This window comes from Poeciliopsis prolifica, unplaced genomic scaffold, assembly GCF_027474105.1.
Source record: "Poeciliopsis prolifica strain line A6 unplaced genomic scaffold, Auburn_PproV2 SCAFFOLD046, whole genome shotgun sequence".
Classification (NCBI taxonomy): domain Eukaryota; kingdom Metazoa; phylum Chordata; class Actinopteri; order Cyprinodontiformes; family Poeciliidae; genus Poeciliopsis; species Poeciliopsis prolifica.
The window spans coordinates 3,683,357-3,705,471 of NW_026562421.1; the positions used below are offsets into that span (position 1 = coordinate 3,683,357).

General features: G+C 37.5%; 1 protein-coding gene across 1 annotated transcript; it reads right to left on the minus strand.

Moving 5' to 3' along the window:
* Positions 1 to 1,541: 1,541 nt before the first annotated feature.
* Positions 1,542 to 19,840, minus strand: LOC129377172 (tyrosine-protein kinase SRK3-like). Its single transcript, XM_055056945.1, is given in 10 exon segments — positions 1,542 to 3,366; positions 5,057 to 5,071; positions 5,074 to 5,212; positions 6,241 to 6,401; positions 6,404 to 6,421; positions 7,392 to 7,550; positions 8,626 to 8,773; positions 13,709 to 13,875; positions 14,576 to 14,697; positions 19,331 to 19,840. Coding segments are annotated over 10 exon segments (1,503 nt in total). The 5' UTR covers positions 19,705 to 19,840; the 3' UTR covers positions 1,542 to 3,166.
* Positions 19,841 to 22,115: the final 2,275 nt, after the last annotated feature.

Below are 22,115 nucleotides of genomic sequence, written 5' to 3' on the forward strand. Positions count from 1 at the left end.
AACTAAAGGTGAAATTTTCCCCAATAAACACCATAAAAGATCAAATTTTAGGTACAAAATGAAATAGTTTTAAAAACACTGTTTTATGATTTGGGGAAAATGAAAAACAGAAGCAATCCATCTGACGAGATTCTTCCTCCTGCTGCACATGAACCATAATCTGCTCAACAAAACATTTTGTTTGCCTTTATTTCCCTGCTGTTTGCATGTCGTCCTCCTCCGGGACAGTTTGTTTACAAACTATTTTTAGATTATTATCTTGTTTTACAAACCGACTGACTTCTGATGCTGAAGTTTCAATCTGTGGATGAACTGACTGTCGAAAATTAACAGAAATTATTCGGTTTATTTCTTTCAACATGTTTTTCATTCTCCTATAAAAGTCGCAGCCTCTGGAGGGGAAGTCACAGTTTCAAAAAAATATTTAAATAGCAAGCCAAATACGCTGCTCAAAAAATAAAGGGAACACTCAAATAACACATCCTAGATCTGAATTAATGAAATAAATATGAAAATATTTTCCACCTGTTGTCTATTCCATTTGCACAACAGCAGGTGATATTGATTGTCAATCAGTTTCTAAGTGGACAGTTTGATTTCACAGAAGTTTGATTTACTTGGAGTTATATTGTGTTATTTGAGTGTTCCCTTTATTTTTTTGAGCAGGATATTTAGCAAACCAATTAAATATTTAGCTTCAAGCTGCATATTTTGTTAGCAAGCTATTGAGGTTATTGTACAAACTAATTATGTGAAATAAAAAAATTTTGGTTGCTGATTGAATATTTAAGTTGGAACAAAATATTGTCTTTGGAAGCTAAATATTCACAAACTCAATATTTACATCATGTAGCTTGTAAGTATTTAGCTTTCTAGCTCATATTTTTGCATATTTGTCCATCAAACTAAATATGCAAATTTAAAATATAAATATTTAGCTTGCTGACTACATTTAGTTTGGTGAAAAATAAATATTTAGCAAGCTAAATATTTAGCTAAATGTTAAGCTTTTTAGCTCATATTACAAGTGAAATATTTAGCTCCAAATTAAAAATGCAAACTAGACATTTTAATATTTAGTTTGCAAACAAAATATTTAGGTTGGAACAAAAATATTTAGTTTTCAAACTAAATGTTTGGTTTACAAGCTAAGCATTTAGTTTGCAGTCTTAACTTTAGGTCATTTTAAAAATGTATTTATGTGAAATTTTCCTCTATGAATGAGTGAACATATAACAAAAATAGTAAAAATACAGCTGCATTGTTTTTTTTAACAATACTTAAAATATTTTATTTTTTTGCATCACTTGTGTTTGGTACCAGAACACAAAAAGCCATAAAAACAAACATTCTCATAATTTGGTGATTATGGCTCAAGTTTCCTGAACTTGGCTCCGTCTGTTGCAAACGTCATGCATAAAACACACAAAATTGGTTCATTCACAAATTGCATTGCAAGTTGCAAGATTTGTTTGCAGTTTTATGTGCTTCAAATGAAGAAAAACCCCACAGAAAGAAAGTGCTGCGAGTCAGATGTCCGTCCTGAAGCTCGTGTGTCGCCGGTTAGCTTGTGTGTAAACGTAGGCACTGGTTGTTACTGGACATCAGTTTGGCCCGTCAGAAGAGCTTAAGGCCTGGACTGTTGGCACCGTGCTGCTGCAGTGGCTTTTTAAGTGCTTCAAGTTCATCTTGTGCTGATTAAAAAAAAAGCATTTTAGAAATGCTCCTGTTTGGATGCTTTAGATCTGTAAAATGTAGCTGAGCCTCCAGAAATGCCTGCAACAGGTAAACAGTTTAAAAGCCAGGAAGCGCAGAGAAAGTGCACAAACAAAAATACAAAAATAGATCTTCTTACAGTCTGTCCTGAGAGCAGCACTGGAGCACAAGTCATCTTTCTGAACATTAAATATGTTAGCCCATGTCAGATAATCAGTCTAAATGCAGCAGGCTACAGTAACTGTGCTAAGGATTACACAAACCACAGAGCAAGCTGGCATGCTCACTATCTTCAACACAATGACTCAGTAAACATTCTGTGCATGTTAAATAAAAACCCTGGTCCCACCTGGAAGATTCAGCCGCTGAATCTCATCCCATTACTGCAAAATAACTGCAGATATTAGACTTTAGCAAACAGAGTCCCAAGCCAACAAGCAGAAATTCAAGCTGAAACTCAAACTGTAGCTGCGTTTCCATTCACCACATAAATGCACAATTTGATATTTCTAAAATGAATTTGCTCAGCAGAGACGGGGAGTTATAAACGTGTTGTTGCGACGATGAGGTGATTTTTTTCAGCTGTGTTTAAATTTGTTCCACAATGTCACATGATCAACAACCAGATGTTACCACTGGCAGAAACCGTGGAGAAGACAAACAGGAAGTAGAATTAACTGAATTATCACAGGAACAAACTTATTCACATGTGATTTTAATTCTGATCTGATTTAGTGAAAAAACCACAATTGCATTTTTTTCAGCATTATTGATTATTGACAGAGTTTTGCGCATATTTGTGATGGAAACGCAGCTACTGAGTTTCTCCACATGCGCTATAGGAACGTTGCCTAGCATTGGAGCTAGGTTAGGGCTAGCGGGGAGGCTAACTATAGCTACATACCTTAGGCTGCTAGCCAAGCTAAGCTAAACAAAAATTAACCTTAAACCAAACTGTTAGAGGAAGATTCGTTACGTTCTGTACAGTTTGCTGCTGATCTCTTTAACGTGAAGGAGACGCAGGTTTCAGTCTGGATGAGGTTTGATGAAAACAAAGTCATTTAACCAGCAAACCAAAGCTTTTCTTCAAGATATTTAGCTCCAGAGCAGGAAGAGTCAAGCTAAATCATTTCCCTTTCTCTCGTCTAATGTGGCTAAAAATTCAGCTTTCGTTAAATTATTGCACAAAATCTCCATTTTCATGACTTGTTTTGTCTCGGAACAGAAGTGAAACCATAACCTTCAGGCTCAGCGTGGCACAGACCAACCATTTCCATTATTACACAAGAGTGGAGTTTAAAAACAGTTTGAGGAGTTTCTATTTACAGGCTCCACTCTAGAATACCGCTGGGTTTCTGTCCAGTTTGTCCTCCATGTTGGTTTGGGTCGCCGCTCTGCTTCATTTTCCCAAACAGAAACACGGAGAGGAAGGATCCGCACCGCTCCGCCTCTAAACCTCCACGGTTTTGTAATAAATGCGTTGATAAATGGTGTCCAGCTGGTTCTGCAGGGCGTGGAAGGACGGCCTTTGGGTCGGGTCGGTGTGCCAGCAGTCCTTCATGATCCGGTAAATGTTGGGAGGGCAGCGGTCGGGACAGCCCAGCCGATGCCCCGACTTCAAAATGTCCATCACCTCCTGATTGCTTTTTCCTAAACAAAGTGAGACGTGAAGAGATCAGAGATCAGGTGGAAATAAATCATCACCGCCATGTGTGGAACATTAAATAACACAAAGTCAAATAAAAGTAAAGTTTTTGGTACAAAAAGCTTCAGAAAAAACATCATCAGACAGATCGAAATATAAAGTTAATTGGAAATTTGGTATTTTAAAGACCAATAAATAAATCAAAGAATTACAAACTGTTGTAATTTTTCTAAATCAATTTCTGTGCATATAAAACGCGTCGAGAGGATTTCACCAGCCGTGTTTCCACTACAAATGTCTTCAAACCTTTGTTGATATTCTACTAATGTTGAAAAACAAGCTTTGTAAATTCATTCCTACATAAGAAACGTGATTAAAATTCACATGTGAATAAGTTTGTTCAGGCGATATGTTTTTAAAACCACTTCCTGTTCATCTTCTTTGTCGTTTCCTCCAGCAGTAACATCCTGTCATTGATCAGGAGCAGAAAAGAAAGGAAAAATTTCATTCTAGCAGCAAAACGAGTTTTTTAATTGCTGTGTTTGATTAAGTGAATTTAGCAATACAAAGACACCAAACTAGTTTTTAAATGAGTAACAACAGAAGAACCAGTTCATCCATTTACACTGAGCTATTTTAACAACTACAGGTGACTTATTATTAACAGGTTGGTTTAATTCCACAGTCAAAACAAATCTTTTTTTGTTGTTGTTGCATAAAATCATTCTTAGTTATTGAGATTTCAGTCTGCTCATTTTAAGGTCTGTCACTTTAAATCAGATAAACTGCTGCTGGCCACGCCCCCAACTCAACCCTTACACTCATGTACAACCACACGATTGAAAAGCAGAAGTGGAGTCTCCTGCACAATCAACAAGAATGAAGCAAATCAACAACAACACTGCAAAACCACAAAACCTCACCAAGGACTTTGGTTTCTCAATTTACTTGAAATTAGACTGAACTAACTTACAGGCAACTTTTCAGCACGAAACAGAAACTTATTTTTAGTTAATAATTTGATAATATTGATCAAAAAATACTAGTTATAAGTTAAATTTATAACTAGTAAGAAACTAAATATCTTGTTTAGATATTAAAGCTAAACAAGTTTGAGATGTTTGAATATCTGAAATAATTTTTTTCACAATTTATCGATCTCTGATTTAAAGATCCTGCTGAACTATATGATGAAACAGCTTGCCATACTTCTCCTCACAGGGTATTATTAAAATTACAACGCTAATCAAGGTGCATCACTTATCACAATAACTCATTTTTATCTGGTCTGTGGTTTTCAGCAGGTTTTAGTTTCCACTGTTCGCTGCACTGATGAAGCTCAGAGGCATCAGAGGTTTTCTAATGCAAATATGGCGGTTTAAAGGTTGATCAGAGCCCATTTGCATGAACCGCTGCAGCATTCTGTGGACTGAATGTGATTTTATCTTTGCTTCCCTCTGGCTAACAGTTAGCTGAACTGCAGCAGAGGAGATGATTTCTGCTCACAAATCCCAGCAAATCTACACATTTCAGGAAGTTTGATAAATGCAAACACAAACCACATCTTTAATTGGAAAAGAAAATTCAGAATCGTGATTCATTTTCTTTTAAGCTTTATAATTATGCATTACTTCGTCTATCACTTAAAATACCAATGAAATCCACAGAGGTTTGTGGATCAAACGACTGCCGTACCTTCGTACGGCATTTCCCGCGTGACATCATCTCATAGAGAAGCACGCCAAACGACCAGACGTCTGATTTGACAGAGAAGCGTTGATGCAGCGCCGCCTCAGGCGCCGTCCACCGGACCGGGATCTTGGTGTTTCTGCTGGCAGTGTAAACGCTGTCCTGCAGCAAACATGAGTGACATCAGAACCATTTATATCACAGACAAACAATTCTTACTTCAACAAGTTCAGATCAAGAGCAAGAACTAACTAACTAACTAACTAACTAACTAACTAACTAACTAACTAACTAACTAACTAACTAACTAACTAACTAACTAACTAACTAACTAACTAACGATTAGTTCAAGTCAGACCTTTGAACGCGCTGTTGCAGTGATCAATGCAACTAAAAACAAGTTTCTAGATCTTGTTGCAAAAACACAAAATCTTACCGAGAGGTTTTGTTCTAGTTTATAGCGCAAATATCCTACGACACTTGAAATAAGACAAAACTAACTTCTCAGCAAGATATAAAAGTCATTTTAAGTCAATAATTCCTTAATATTAATGAAAAAGTATTATTTCTGTCAGATTATTTCACTTCTTACAGGGGAAAATATCTCATTAGTGAAATAATCTGCCAGTGGAACTAGATGAGAAAGTTTAAATTCATACTTTTCATGAGTTTAGAGGTTGTTGTTTTTTTTACTTAAATTTATCTTCAATATTGTTGAAAATCTACTTGTAAGTTAGTTTTGCCTTATTTCCAGTGTACAAAGATATTTACACTAACAACTAAACCAAAAATACTTGGTAAGATTCATAAAACCAGCTGACCAAACATGCTGGAACTCTCTTTGGGTTGCTAGGTAACGGGCAGGGTTCCGCTCGGGTTGCTAGGTAACGGGGTATACCCTGTTGATTTGTGACATCACATTCTGGAGCTTTTAGAAACATCTTCATTCTCCATTCATATCTCTTACATTAATTTATCTCAAAAAAATGATTTATTTTTTTTATGCACTTGTTTTGTTTTCAGAAGCTGCAGAAACCAAAATAAAAACACAAAAATGTCCAAAATGCAAATTTTTCATAGCTTCTCCCCTTTAAGTGTTGTTAAATTTTCAATCAAGGGACATTAAACCTTCAGAAAAAAGCCCTTCAGAACCTGAGCTGCGTGTTTGAGTCCGATAGAACCTGCTTTACCCTAATGATCCGGGCCAGTCCGAAGTCCGCCACCTTGCAGATCAGGTCGTCTCCCACCAGGATGTTTCTGGCGGCCAGGTCTCTGTGGACGATGTGTCTGTCCTCCAGGTAGCCCATGCCGTCTGCGATCTGGCCGCTCATGTAGATGAGATGAGCCGTTTCAGCAGCTTTCCTTCTTCAGCTGCAAACACAGAATCAGACCAAACTGCTGCCAACGCCGGAGCAAATAAATCCCACAGATGGACGGTTTGAAGATCATTTTTCACAATGGTAGCATAACATGTTTGTTTCTTTCCATGTTCTGGTGGAGATTATGGTTTCTAGCATGATTAGCTTGTTAGTCAGTTAGCTAACAAGTTAGCTGTGCTACCCTAAAGCATTAATCATAAATGTTTTCTGAACAAATTGCTGAAAATGAGAATTTGTTGTCAATCAACTGACCTGGTTAAATAAAAGTTAAATTAAAATAAGCATCAATTCCTCTGATGCTAATGCTTGGAAGCTAATGCTAAAGCGCTAAATTATTGAAAACCATGTTTCATGAAGCCTTTTGGTGTTGAATTTATTTTATTTTTTTATTTTTGTCGGTTTTATTTTGTTCCTGCTTGTTTCTTGTTAGCTGCTACATAAACAGTTTTCGCCCACTTCAAAATAAAAGCATGAATACAAACAGCTAACTACTTTGAGAACCAATAACAACAGAGAGTTTAAAAAACATCCAAGTAAATTATGGCTTTAGGATTTATCCAGAAAACTAAAACATTTTCAGTTAGCTGAAGCGCTAACTGAAACATTAGCCCAGCTAAAGGCTGAGAGATAAACAGGCAGCAACATAGAAATATAAATGTTCAGGTTCATGGATGTAACCTGGTGTTAAAGCAGGGGTGTCCAAAGTGAGGCGCAGGGGCCAGTTGTGGCCCTGGGTCTGAATTTGTGCGGTCCCCAACTTCAATTCAAGTCTGATACAAATTAGATCCACATGGAGACTTTAATTTGTAATCAGGGTGAAATTATTACCAACATGATTTTCTAAATTGAAAATGGTGATTGAAAACAAAAGAAACTACTTGCACTATTTTATTTTACTTTAGTTGTTTTGTTGTTTTTTGAGAACATAAAGTTTGTGCGCCCTGGCGTGCAGGTGTACTCACAGCCCAGGTAGGACTTGAGGCTTCCTTTGCTCATGAGTTCGGTGACGATGTAGACGGGTTCTCCTCTGGAGCACATGGCCAGCAGCTGGATCAGCTTCGGGTGGTGGAGGCTCTTCAGCGCCTGCACCTCCTTCACAAACTCGTCCTGCTTCGTGTCCTCTGACGAAAACAACAAAACCCACAACCAGAGCGCCGCCATTTTTACTGATTCATTTCAGTTCATGTTCTCATATGATGCTTTTCATGTTCCATGGTAAAGATGCACGTTGTGCAGAAAAACATCCAAAACATTCAGGAAACACTTCGAGAAACCAGGGCAAAAAAACTTGTTTTAAAAAACAAGATTTGACTTTTGAAACTCAGAAATGTTTGTTTTTTAAAAATTAAGATTTCTGAGATTAATCTAAACATTTCTGAGTTTTCAAGCAAATTTTCAAATTTTCTGACTCTGATTTTTTTTTCACAAAGATTTGGCAAATTCAGATATATTTTAGCAACATTTTTCAAGAACATAAGGAGTTTTTTCTAGCATATTTTCAGCTTTTTCCTCAAAACTCTGATTTCACTCGTTTTACTGGTAACATGGGAGGAAAAGTGAATTTGATGGAACCAATATTAAGAAATTACTGACTTCTATTTCTCACTGAAAAGTTAATTTTTCTTCTTTAAAATCTAAAATATTTCTCTAGAAACTAAACCAATATCCTTGCTGGCCGCCAGAGGGCGCTGAAGGGAATCACCATTGGAGGGACGATGATTTTAAAAAATCCATAAATTTCTTATAAATTTTCATCATCAGAATTGTTGTTTTCTCTTCTTTAATAACTTTTTTGATATCAAGTTAAAATAATTGTTTTAAATGTTATTTCATGATTTTATTATGTTTTTCTCCTCAAGCCAGAGAAAATGCAAAATAAACTCTGCTGCAAAACCCAAAATAACTACAGAAATAAAATTATAAAACATATTTTTTATGCTTTACACCATTAAAACACAATATAGTAACCAATAAACGTTGCATTTTTACAGTAATCACTTCTGCATTTCTAACTAATGATTCATTGAATTACAGTTTGTCTGACATTTGCCACAGATCAACTTTTAACATTAAATCCTGCAGCAGCTTCATTAAGATGTAAAATATTAACGTCTCATGAAAGTAATTCTGAATGCAGAGATTTTATTCTGGTCAAACAATAGAGAATAATTTCAACTAGTCGAAATCTTCCTGTACCTTGTTTCAGCATCTTTATGGCCACTTTCCGCTTCTCTTTGGTCCAAATGGCTTCCCATACTTGTCCAAAGTTTCCTTCTCCCAGTTTGCACAGGAGTTTGAACTCTTCCCTCGGTCTCTCCCAAGGCTCCATGTCGAACAGTTCCCGCTGCGCAAACACACAAGCAGACGTTTCAAAGCTTCATCCAGTTTGTTTCAGGAGCTGAAGGTCTGCGAGTCGCCAGAGCGCCGAGCGACTCGGAGCCAGCAGCAGCATCAGCACATTTCTGACAAAAATATTACATTTCCTACAAAACACGGGGAAATTTATCAGTTTGAAACGTCAAAATCTCCTAAAAAAACAGAATTTTTCTGATTAATCTCAAAAACTTTAAAAAAAGAAAAACTTTGAAACTCCAAAACTCAAAAGTGGAAAATTTCCAAAAAATGTTTGAAATTCAGAATATTTCTTGTTTTTCTAGGAACATTTTAGGATTAATTTAAAATTTTGAGTTTCTTCTTGGAAATTTTCTAATAATTTGCTAATTTTAGTTCCTCCAGATTTCTGTCTCAGCTCTGTGTCTCTTTTATGAACTTTATTTTGAAGGTTCCATGCGGAAAACTATACTTCCTTTTTAGTTGTTTTTCGGTGAATCTGCAGAATTTTTTCTGTTTGATGCAGAAACAAAATAACAATCTGTGTGTTTTACTCTTCTCCAATAAAAGTCTGTTTTCTTCTAGAAATGCAAATATTCTGATCAGTTTGTAAATAACTCGCGTTCCTTTTTACCAGAATTTGTTTTTTAAAATAACTGGACAGTATTTATGTTGAAGTTTTGCAGTTACTGTCCAGTTTTTATTCCATATTCAGTTTTTAAATATTTTATGTTCTTTGTGTGAATTTCCTTCTCATTGTGCAAAAATAAAGAAATTTATTTCTGTAAATAACGATGCTGGAAAATGACGTATGGAGCTCCAAAAAGGACAAACATTTTTTTCTTCTTCTTCTTCTTATGACAAACTGAACCTCGTGTTTTCATAAGACCTGAATATTGGATCCAAACCTCGACTGGATTATTTGTGTCTCACCAAATTATTTGCAGAAAAATCTAATATTTGCAGATTTTATTTTTTGGTAAAGCAAATCTAAGATGTTCACAGGAAAATGCAGATTTTGCTTCACAGTTTTGTTTTTTACTGTTGCTGACAAGAATTTTCTGATAATCCATCAACATGTTAAGATATTAATGGGAAGAATGAATAAAAATAAAACATTAATCAGGCTTTAATGAGAAACAAAAATTTATTGTTAAAAATCTGATGCTACAAAATGAAATGATTCAACAAATGATTATAAATTATAAATAAAACAAAGGATATTGATTTGATTCATATGATGAAAAATTAAAGTTAAAAACAAATCAAGAAAAAACATACATTTAAATTTAAATTAAGGACAATTATTTTCATCCTCGTACATTTCAGTCACAATTCGATGAATGTTTCGATAAATGAACAAAAATCTCAACAGAAATGAAACAAGAATCAACGTGTTAAAGTTCAGTTAAACCGCAAAACTTTAACCCTGATTTTATGATTCAAGTCAAATAATCAACTTAGATTATTGAAGTGCAACAGAACATTAATTAGGAGGGTAAATAAACACAAAGTGGAGGGAAAAATATCAGGAAATATTCCTCTGGAAATGATGCTACATAACTGAAGAAACAAGTTTGTCACAATAAAATCAGTAAAATGAGATCAGTTTATCTAAAACTGGGTCATGAATATTAACTTATTAAATTAAATTCCGCTGTGGTCGCTAGGTAACGGGCAGAGTTCCCCTGTGGTTGCTAGGTAACGGGCAGAGTTCCCCTGTGGTTGCTAGGTAACGGGCAGAGTTCCCCTGTGGTTGCTAGGTAACGGGCAGAGTTCCGCTGTGGTTGCTAGGTAACGGGCAGAGTTCCGCTGTGGTCGCTAGGTAACGGGCAGAGTTCGCTGTGGTTGCTAGGTAACGGGCAGAGTTCGATGTGGTTGCTAGGTAACGGGCAGAGTTCGATGTGGTTGCTAGGTAACGGGCAGAGTTCGATGTGGTTGCTAGGTAACGGGCAGAGTTCGCTACATTTTCCAGACAGTAAAAAACATTTAGAAGCTTTTATCTAAAAGCGTCTGAATGTTTTTTTTCAGTCGGTTTTTAGAGGCAAGAGAAACTAAAATGAAAGTTTAAAAACACGCTAAATGTGATTCTCCTCTAGAGGGAGCAATCTGAAAATAAAACAATGTACTGGTTCGTATCAAACTAGTTATTTTTCTCTGGTTGTTTGGTGACAGACGGTGAGGAATGACTTTAAATGATGAAATATTTCCGATGTGTTTTTTTCAACAACAGGAACTGCATGGGAAAAGCAGACAAACCGGCTCGGCACTCGCAGCCGACATGCAGCAAAGCGTGAAGGACAACCGGAGAAGCTCTGCCTCTCCTCACACCTACTAAACGTGTTTTCCTCTGTCTGCGCCTCCGCGTTCGCATTTAAAGACATTTTGCTTCGTGTCGCCGCCTCAGACTCACAGCTTCCGCTGGAAGGGAAGAGAGAAGAGGAGGAATCACCGGCTGACCTTCACTGCACATTTTCATTCATCCTCGGTGTTTTAAGTCAAATGATTGTGAGCGAGTTTTCTGTTTTTCAGCAGAAATCTGAGCAGTTGGCTCCCAAACTGATGAGACGTGGAAACGGAAAGCTGCTTGGTGGGAGTTAAAAATAGCTGCGTAATCACAGAGCCGACACTTAAACCGGCTCTTTTTTAAATCTACTGGTCCCAACGCAGCTAAGAAAGCCAGAAAGCAAAGAAAAACTAAATACACGGCGGGATGCAGAGGAGTTCAGGGTTCAGTCAACGTGAAAAGAGACAGTCCCACAGCATGACTCCTCCAGCACCATGCCTGGAGTTCATACCAGGGTTCTTTTCTTCTTCATGGACCAAACAAACATACATGACCGAAAAGATTAATCACAGGATTTTTTAAATTAACATTTATTTTTTAGTGATTCCCAGATCAGAATCACACATAAAACACAAACAGAAACAAAAATGTCCAATGCAGAAAAGACCCCTGTGATTAACCGATTAATTAAATAATCGTCAACTCCTTTACAATCAACTTTAATCAGACTATATTAACTCTAAAATATGACATCTTCTGAATAAACACCTCTCATAGCAGTTACTGAGCAAAAAATGCACAAAAACATATATAAAGGACTATTTTTGTCAACCGTACAAGATCCTTCCTGCCAGCTTCCTGTTAGCTGACAATGACTAGCATCGGTTCTGTTGTCAACATAAACATCAAATGTACACCTGACATATTTTAAAAGGGGCCGCAGTGCTTTGCTACTAATAATTTCTGTTTAAATTGGCTTCAAATTTTCAAAAACATGACCGGGAAGAGGTCAGTCGGTCAGTTATGCTAGCTTGACTATGAGAACCTTAACATGAAGATGTGCTGCAGAATTTGATGTTTTGGTTCAGTTAAAATCAAAAAGGGAATCTAACCACCAACTCTGAGATCATCAGTAGAGCAGGTGTTTAGATGAGCTAATCAATCACAGCTGTGTTAGCTTAGCTAGTAGCGGAAGCTAATCTACCACATTAATCACTTATTAATAATCACAAAATAAACATGAAGCCTGAAAACATAAAACTGTAACGGACTGAATGATCTGTTTATGTGGGAAACGTTGAGGTGTTTTTGGTGTTGACACTGGTGGAGCTGTTGTCAGTCAGTTGCTATGGTGACGAGTCTACATGTAGCGTAGCCGACACCGAGAATTAAATGTTTCTGAGTTGTTCTTCAACGGGTTTTTCTGTTGTTTTTCCCTTCGCTGTGGCGCTGCGGTAATAAAAGCTCCAGGTTTTGTTTAGTTAAAGGGATCGTCCCTCTGCAGCAGCGCCGCTAAAACAATCATCCCTTCACCCTCCAGCTTGGTGTGCATGTCGATGTAAGTAATAGCATGCTATGTGTCTGTAAGAGTTGTGGATAAAAAGAGAACGTCTCATCAGTTATTGATCATATGTGCAGGAAATGATGAACAGTAAAGATTTTTCCGCCATCGTTTTGGCGCCCGCTCTAGCGCGGCACCCGTATGCGTCATATGTGTGACGTCCATCTTAAATGTTTTCATTTGCCAATAATCTGAACGATTAGCTTGGAAATGAAACAAACTAAACTGATTAAGGAACTTTTTAAATGATAAACTGTAAAACAGAAACATGTAAATTTCTGTTTCTTTGTTTTTTAAGCAGCACAGACGCTGTGAATGCAGCAGATTTTTGACATTTTTACCCCAGACTAAAAATACAGGATTAAAAATGATTTTAGGTTTGAGTTCAGTCTCCGGTCACAAAACAAATCAGAAACGGAAATTATTGGTAAAGTTTTCAAACGACCAGATTTATTATTCAAATAAATAACTCGGGATTTATTGATCTGAGTCTAAAGCAGAAAATGTATTTATCTCTACGTTCTGTAAATTATTTCTGTCCTAAATTGTTGCATCTAATTCCTAAAAAATGATTAAAAAATTGGAACAAAATACATAAAATAAATCAAGAAAAGTAAACTGAAACAGGACCAATAAAAAAATGAAAATCAAAAATAAAATAATTGTAGTAAAATGCAATAAGAGTAAAAGGTTAACATGTTAATAAAAATAAAAGTTTTATATATAATTAAATAAATTTGATTTATAAAGTTTGTTCTATAAAACAAAATATGAAAAAGGTAAGAAACTGAAAAGTAAAAATGAAATTCAGGCTAGCACAATAACTAAATAAATAAATCCTACAAAGTCAGTGTGACAGAACAAAAATACATTTTTTCAAATAAAATTACTTTTATTTACAAATCTGTTATCAAACAAAATAAGCCTCGTTAAATGAATTGTATTTAAAGATAACTAATTATATTTTCATGTATAATAAAATAAAAATAGTCATGAGATAAAAATAAAATAAATCAAACTAAACAAAATAAACCCAATAAAATAAATGAAATAAAAAAACAAGGGTTATCTCGGGTACTGAACGGTAAGCAGTATCCTACCTGCTGGGCGCACGGCTCCGCCAGGTTGACCCCGAGGCTCTGCGGGTTCTTCTGGTAGTAGGAGATCAACTCGCCCAGCGTGGCGAACGACAGCGTATCTGTCACGAAGAACGCCCCGATCACCGAGCGCTGCACCCGGAAGTGCAAAACCTTCCCCTCGCTCCGCGCTGCAAGACAGCAGCAGGGTCAAAGGTCACGGTTAGGAAGCTCACATGAACAAAGGTCAGTAAACCAAACAAACGTCTTCAGTCGAGATCGACGCTTAAAGAACGGAGCAATAAAACAGGAGTCAATTTCTGTCAAAATAAAAATTTTAGATCAATTAAAAAAAGAACAAGGATATTTCTGAGTTTGAAAACTTTTACATTTGCTATAAAAACTCAAATTCTGACAATCTAAGAAATTTTCTAAAAATGTCTGAAAGATTTGAAATTATCAAGAAAAAATTGTGAAGTTTTGAGATTAATCTCAGGAATTTTCAAATTCAAAATACTTTAATTTTTTTATCACTTTATTCAGCAATAAAGTGATAAATATTTTATTTTTAATACTTTATTAATGCTAACAAACTGGCTACAAAACTGAAATAAAGAAAATGCAAATAAATTGAATATATTTAATAAAATTGTGTAAATTTAGTAAAATAAAACAAATATGAAAAATATTAAATGAAATCCAAATAATTTAATATGAAACATGAAAAAATGAATCTAAAACCTAAAAGCTTTTATTGTGGTCAATGTGACCCAGCAACAAAAAGTATCAATAATTTCTAACCTGCGATTTGAAATTGAAGGAATTATGAAGATAAAATATAAATCTGCTGAGTCATCACCCGAAGGAAAAAGTGCTGAGTCAGCCACTCACCAGACACCGTGTACTCATCGCTGTGACTCTCACTGATGCGAACCAGGAAGGCGCCATCTTTGTTTTGGGAAGCGAGCAGCAGCTTCTCTGCTTTCACGCGGTTTATGTTCCCGTAGTACCACCTGACAGGAAATTGAGAGACAGGAAGTGGAGAAACAGGAAGTGGAGGGACAGGAAGTGGATAAACAGGAAATGGAGGGACAGGAAGTGGAGAAACAGGAAATGGAGGGACAGGAAGTGGAGAAACAGGAAATGGAGGGACAGGAAGTGGAGAAACCGGAAATGGAGGGACAGGAAGTGGAGAAACAGGAAGTTGAGAAACATGAAGTGGAAGGACAGGAAATTGAGAGACAGGAAGTGGAGGGACAGGCGGTCAACAGAAATGTTTCCTTACAGGAACTAAAAACATGATGAGACTGTTTAATGTCATGGTAATAAAACAAAGTTAGTTTGATCCAAAGAAAAAGACGAACATCAGACCTGAGCAGAATTAGAGTATATTAATTACCACAAGAAAACCTTTGGTAGGATGTTTAGTACACTGTACATTTCAGTTTTACTTAAGTGATTTTATTTGTTGAGTAATTTCACTGAATGAAAATCAAACATGTTTTTACCAAAATGTCAAAAACAGAAACACCTGCAGTTTTTATTAGTGTCATACTGAAAGAAATTCATTTTTTATTATTATTTTGTTCATAGGAATAATTTTCCCTTTTGGTCCAAAAAATTTAAAATATATTTGTATTTTGGTGCGATTAATGTTGTAATTTTTAAATATTATATGACTGATTTTTTAAAAATAAGTTACTCTGAATTTTAAATTTCTGTGTAATTTTGATGTTTAAATAATATTTTTATTGTTGTGTGAAGTATTTTGTAACATTTGCTTTAAAAAGTGCAATTAAAGGAAGTTTTATAATAATAATAATAATTATTATTATTATTACTTGAATATCTTTTTTATCAAACACCTTTTTTACTCCTAACTGATTGATTTCTTTTGAGTAAAAATGATTTATAATCCTCTTATTTCAGCAGCTGTTGGTCCTTTTATCATCCAGTTTTTGGTAAGAAGAGAAAAAACATAAACCATGAAAATGGAAGTTAGTTTGATTTACAGGGCGCTTATTGATTATTGATTGATTATTAATTGACAAGTTTAGTGGACAGAGTAAACTGAAGACTGAGCTGCAAATAGAAACTTTTTCATGAAACTGTTTTCTGGACTTCCTCCTCCAGAGTGAGTCAGTAACAAAACGCAGCAGCGGTCCGGTCGGGTCCGGTCCGGGTCCGGTCGGGTCCAGTCGGTCGGGTCCGGTCTGTTTGCTCAGATCTCAGAATCTGTGTTTACCTGCAGTTATCCGGGCTCCGCTCTCTGTGCCGCTCGGGTTTCACAGAAACTAACAACACGAAGCGCAGATCTCAGGTAAGATGCTGGGAAACTTCAAACAGGAAACGTTTTCGATGACGCAGCTGATTCCGACTGCGCCGCGCACTTCATCGACCGAAAATGAGCTGAGAGTAGATATTTAAAGCACCAAGTCAGAGAGAAGAACAGGCGCGTTCACAGCAGCCATGTTTAATCCGCTTTAACCGACTCCAGTCCGTTTGCCTGGAAAGTCCAGTTGGGTTGGGTTGGTGTGAACGCTAAGCTAACTCTGAACGCTAAGCTAACTCTGAACGCCAAGCTAACTCTGAACGCCAAGCTAACTCTGAACGCTAAGCTAACTGGTCCACCTCCAAACCTCGGTCTGGTTCGGTTGAAGTGAACTCTGGTTCAGTTTGAATTCATATGTGAACCCCAAGCGAACAGCAAACTGCTCCAAAAACAGGAAGTGGACTACAGTGCAAGGCATTCTGGGTAAATACAACCAAAACAACACCAACGCAGTTCAGAGCCCAATCTGGTTTCCACAGAGGGGGTTCTTGTTATATGCAATCAGAGCTGTGACCCGAAAGTGACCCGGATACACGGACGAAGAACGCTGAACGCAGCAACAATGGCCGCCGCCGCCATTTATGGGTCAATTTTAAAGCGTCACAGACAGAAAAAAAACCTCAGGCAGGTTGTGCACACAAAAGCTTTCAATAATAAATAAATATATAAATGCAGTGTCGATGTTTTCAACTGGAGTAGCTGGGTCTGTTCTGATTGTTAGAAAGCTCTAAAGGATTATAGATAAAGAAGTAACAACTCTGACATCTTTGGTGCAAATCTGCTTTTAACTCATTTATTAATTAGTTACTGTTCAAAATGTATATATTAAATATTGCCATAAACAGCAAGTCTTTAAAAAGAAAGACCAAACTCCTGTTCTTTTCTTCAGAAAATTGGATGTTTTTTTGCTTTAAACCCCTTTTTAGGTTTTGGATGGACAATGATTTGGTCAATCGTTTCCAAAAAATAAGTAAAATGAAATAAAAGAAAATAAAAAAATAAAACTGGCAGTTTTATTGTTTTAATTTATTGTCGTGCGGGTTCAACAAAACTGTTTATTTGGTATTTTTAGTTGTTTTTTAAATTTATTTGTGGTCCAGTGTCTGACACAAACATCATGTTTCATGTTTTCCACAGTAGGAATGGTTGTGTTTGCTAACTGGTGTGCGTGCGTGTGTGTGTGGGTGTGTGTGTGCGCGCGTACGTGTGTGTGGGTGTGTGAGCGCGTGCGTGTGGGTGTGTGTGCGTGTGTGTGTGTGTGTGGGTGTGTGTGTGTGTGTGTGTGTGTGTTAGGTGTGTGTGTTAGGTGTGAACATAAGTCGTCTAACACAGGGCGTTCTGCTGAAACATGATGACTCCATGCAGGCTGGATAAATAATGGAGGACTTGCAGCTGCAGGGCGTTTCACACACGTTTTCTCTCAGTTGCAGAAGAAGAAACGAGTCCCGCTGCAGCGAAAGATGCTGCTGGTCACTGTGACCTCTGACCCGAAGGCTTCAGATGTGGTGTGATAATAACATAACGGTATAAACAACTACCAAACATGAAAACATTTCATGTTTCATATAATCATATCAGGCAAAACTGACTTAACGTTTGGTGACTTTTTGCCTTATTTTTCCGCTTACCTTAATTTCTCACAAAGGATTAGTTATTATAAAACTTCCCTAACGTCTCACTTTATATATAATGCTCAATTCAACTAAAAACAAAAAATCTCTGAGAAGAAAACATTTTAAAAATAACTAATAATGCAATAGCCTGCTGGCAAAAAAGTACATTTTCATCCTTAAATGAACGTCTTGCTTGAGATCCATGCATCTCTCCAGCTGCACAGACAAATGTTGCTTTTTTCCCCCAATGGAACAGAAACTACTGACTATCAGGAGGGAACCGACATTTTGCTATGAATCTAGAAGGGAGTTTAGACGCTCGCTGAGCAGCAAGATTAATAACCAGGGAACTAAAAACTAGCCACGATTTGATTGCGTGGAAAATTCTCCAAAATTCTCCACATCGACGTGTTTTTATGCGTAAAATTGAAGATTTTAGACTAAAAATAATAAAATTCCTCAGGGAAAATGTTTTTTTCCACTCAGTCGGGTTTATTGGTGCATTTAAATGTAGATTTTTATATTTGGGGAAAAAAGGAGTAAACTTCTGCCAAAAACTCAGGAATTATTCATCTCAACATGTTTAGAGAAAAACTGAGTTGTAAAGTTTTTAGATCTTCCAGCTTCCATCTAGAAATGTTTTTTTTCCTAGCAAATTTGCAAGTTTTAAAACTGAAATTTTCATGTTTTTTCTCAAGAATTTCAGAGTTTATAGAACAAAAAAAGAGTAAAAAGCAAATTTAGGATTAATTTTGGAAATTCTTAAGAAAAAACTGGGAAACCTCAGCAGAACATTTTCTGAGTTTTTTTTTGTTGTTGTTTTGTTTTGTTGCAAATTCACAACTTTTAAACTGTGAGATTAATAAAATGTATTGAGAAAAAATTAGGAAATTTCAGAGTATATAATCTAAAGTTTTTTATATTAATCCCAGAAATATAACAACAACAACAACACACTTTCAGAGTTTGAAAAGTCACAAATATTCCAGAAAAAACTCAGAAATATCCCAATTTTTTCTCATTTTCAGAAAAATCTAAAATGTCTCATTTCTTATGTCAAATCTAAGACTTTTTCAAACTCTAAATTTCATTGTTTATTTTACCAAAAATAAATTAATCTAATTTTTTTCTAGCAAATGTTCTCAACTAACAAAGTTCAAACGTTTTTTTAAAAAATTCAGAAAATATTAAGATTTATTTTTAGATGTTTTTACGGAAAACAGGTTCTGAACAGGTCCAGATCAGTTTCTGATCAGGTCCAGATCAGTTTCTGATCAGGTCCAGATCAGTTTCTGATCGGGTCCAGATCAGTTTCTGATCAGGTCCAGATCAGTTTCTGATCGGGTCCAGATCAGGTCCAGATCAGTTTCTGATCGGGTCCAGATCAGTTTCTGATCGGGTCCAGATCAGGTCCAGATCAGGTGCTGAACAGGTTCTAATCAGGACCTGATCAGGTTCTGAACAGGTCCAGATCAGTTTTCTGATCAGGTCCAGATCAGTTTCTGATCAGGTCCAGATCAGTTTCTGATCGGGTCCAGATCAGGTCCAGATCAGGTGCTGAACAGGTTCTAATCAGGTCCTGATCAGGTGCTGAACAGGTCCAGATCAGTTTCTGATCAGGTCCAGATCAGTTTCTGATCAGGTCCAGATCAGTTTCTGATCTGGTCCAGACCAGGTCCAATCAGGTTCGGTCGGACTCACTTATGCTTGGCGAACTCGTCCTGCAGCAGAGCCACGTAGTTGGCCGGGATGAGCCCGGCCTGCGGCTCCCCGGTCAGCTTCTTGGCCAGCACATAGTCGCCCCGCTTCTCGATCACCGACAGCTTGTCGCCCTCCTTCACCGTCAGCTCGTCGTCGCTCCGGGCCTGGAAGTCGTACAGCGCCGCGTAAAGCTGCACCGGCCGCTTCTTGGGCGACGGGGGGCGGATGTTCCCCGACACGGTGCGGATCTCCGCCGACCGGGCCCCCGGGTTGGCGATGACCAGGTTCGGGACGGGAGGGTAGCGGGGAGCCGGCCAGATCCAGTTCCAGAGCCGGGAGAAGCAGGGGCAGCAGGCGCGGCAGCAGTTCTCCATCCCGGGTCATGAAGGAGCTCCGAACCGGGCCTGGGATACACAGTCAGCAGCCTCTCCGTCCGCCGGGAACATAACAATGAATCCGCAGCGCGGGGCGGCCCGCCGAGCCGGACCAACCGGTTTCCTTTTCTGTTGAGATCATGGATCTTCGCTCCGCGCCTGCAGTGCGCACGGCGGCAGCGGGAATGCGGAAACCGGACTGTCCTCCATCCGAAGCGGCTCGGGTCTCTGCGGGGGCTCGGAGCCGGTACCGCATGGCTCCGGAGGTTAATCCATTCAGCGCGGCTGAGGAGGCGCAGAGGTGACGCTGAAGGTGAGGCGGGACGGTGCGTAAAGAGGTTCGGGTTTGGCGCTCCGCACAACATCCGAGGAGGAGGAGGAGGGAGGAAGGTGCAGCAAACAGGGCGGGAGGGGCAGAAAGTTTTCATCACTTAAACAAACACAGGAGTCTTTACTTAATGACGTCATCACGGATTCATGTGTCCATTTAACACCAGATTTATTCAGTGGTTTAACTTGGATGCAAAACAAGAAGCAGCTGAATCATCTGAAGCTTTTAGACGATCCAACACCTTTTAGTGAGAAATTAATTTAACTACAGAAAAATATCTTAGCAGTGACAAATTAAATTCATATATCAGTGGGAATAAACTGATTTATTTAATCAGGGTCCATATTGTTTCCAAAGAAATGACTTCATTTTCAATATTTTAATATTGTGTAATAAATAAGACGGTTTAATATAAAGTAAAACATTTGCTAGACATATTAAAAAAGAAAATGAAAATATTTCAGGATTGATTTCCAGATTTCTAAAACATTACAGTTTTAATTTATTGGCAGTTTCATGTAGGGACAAAATCTCACAAGCAGAATGTCATTGGTTGCATTGCTGCAGGAGGGTGTATGGAAATCCATCCAGTTCAAAAATACATTTTAATTAAAATTAATATACCCTTGTTACCTAGCTAGCTTTTTTTGTGCAGATTGTAAGTGACTGACTTGGGACAAAATGTCAAATGCATGAATATCAACAGTCGCTTGGCTTAAGGAGTGTATGGAAGGCGATCCAGTTCAAAAATATGTCTCTTCTCACAAATAGACAACACATTAACATTTTCTGTACATTTTAATCAAAATGAATTAACACATCCTTGCTCGCTAGCTTTTTTGTGTCTATCATAGGTAGTGGACTTGCCACATGGAAAACAACAGGCAAAAGTTATCACCTCATGGCAACAAAAGGGGCAAACCTTTTTCAATTTTCTTATGTTGCATCACAAGCCCAAAACAAAGATTGTTTGCTAGTTCTTTTTCTGTTTGTCATGAGTGATGGGTTCAACACACAAGGATCGTAGATAACACGTCAATAACATGTTATCTAAACGTTGTCAAGGTTGTTTATAAGATGATTTGACATTAACAATACATTAACACATAGAAAACATGTCAATATGTTGTCAATGTATTTTCTACCCATTAGAAGACAGATTTTTGAACTAGAGGGCTTTCCATACAGGGATGCGATTGTCGGCTCTTTGTGAGTTCCATAGAATGAATGGAGAGCCTTTTAAACACAAATTTATCACCAGGTGGCCACGTTCATTTTCACCACTTCTGTTGCCAACCTATACAAAGATGTGTGAAAAATGTACTGAATAAGTCTAAATATTGGCACTATTGGTAAGAAATGTTATGAAAGGAACGAAGAAGGCGGACCTGTTTCCATAATTAGCACTGTTTTATTAGTATATTTAGCTTTGTGACGTACAGCTCAGGAGGAAACAGAAAACAAATCAACAAACTTAAATAGTTACAAATCTTTCAAGTCCAGAAACATTTCAGCTTCAGGAGTGACATCACACAAAGTAAAGTTTCTTTTTTTAAACCTGATCTTTCCCCATCATGGACCAGAGTGATATGTTCTCATTTCTGGGTAAAACGAACCTCTCCCAGGCAGCTAACAGAAAAAAACACCCCAGGTTTTTTGTCTTTTTTCCCCTTCTTGTATGTTAAGACCAAAATTCAAGCGCATGGACTGGAAAAAAAAAGATTTCCACTGGTAAATATAATAAACAAAATATAAAAAACTTTTGATATAATTTATATGGTATCAAAGAAGAGGCAGGGAAATGGGCCTTCAGAGGGGTTTGTTTTTACAAAAACATGTTTTCCTGAGGTTGAGTTTTTCTTTAAGTTCTGCTAAATACACTAATAGACTAAAAGACCCGACACTCGCGATCTGTAATGGCTTATCATTCGCTGAGGAACTCGTCCTCTCCTCTGGACTCGGTTACGCCAGCGGAGGGTCACTGTGATTCTGTGCCCACAATCGGAGACAAACCAACCCACGTTTCAACCCCAGCCAGAACCGCGACGCCGCGCCGACATCAGCTTCCACCGCTTAAAAC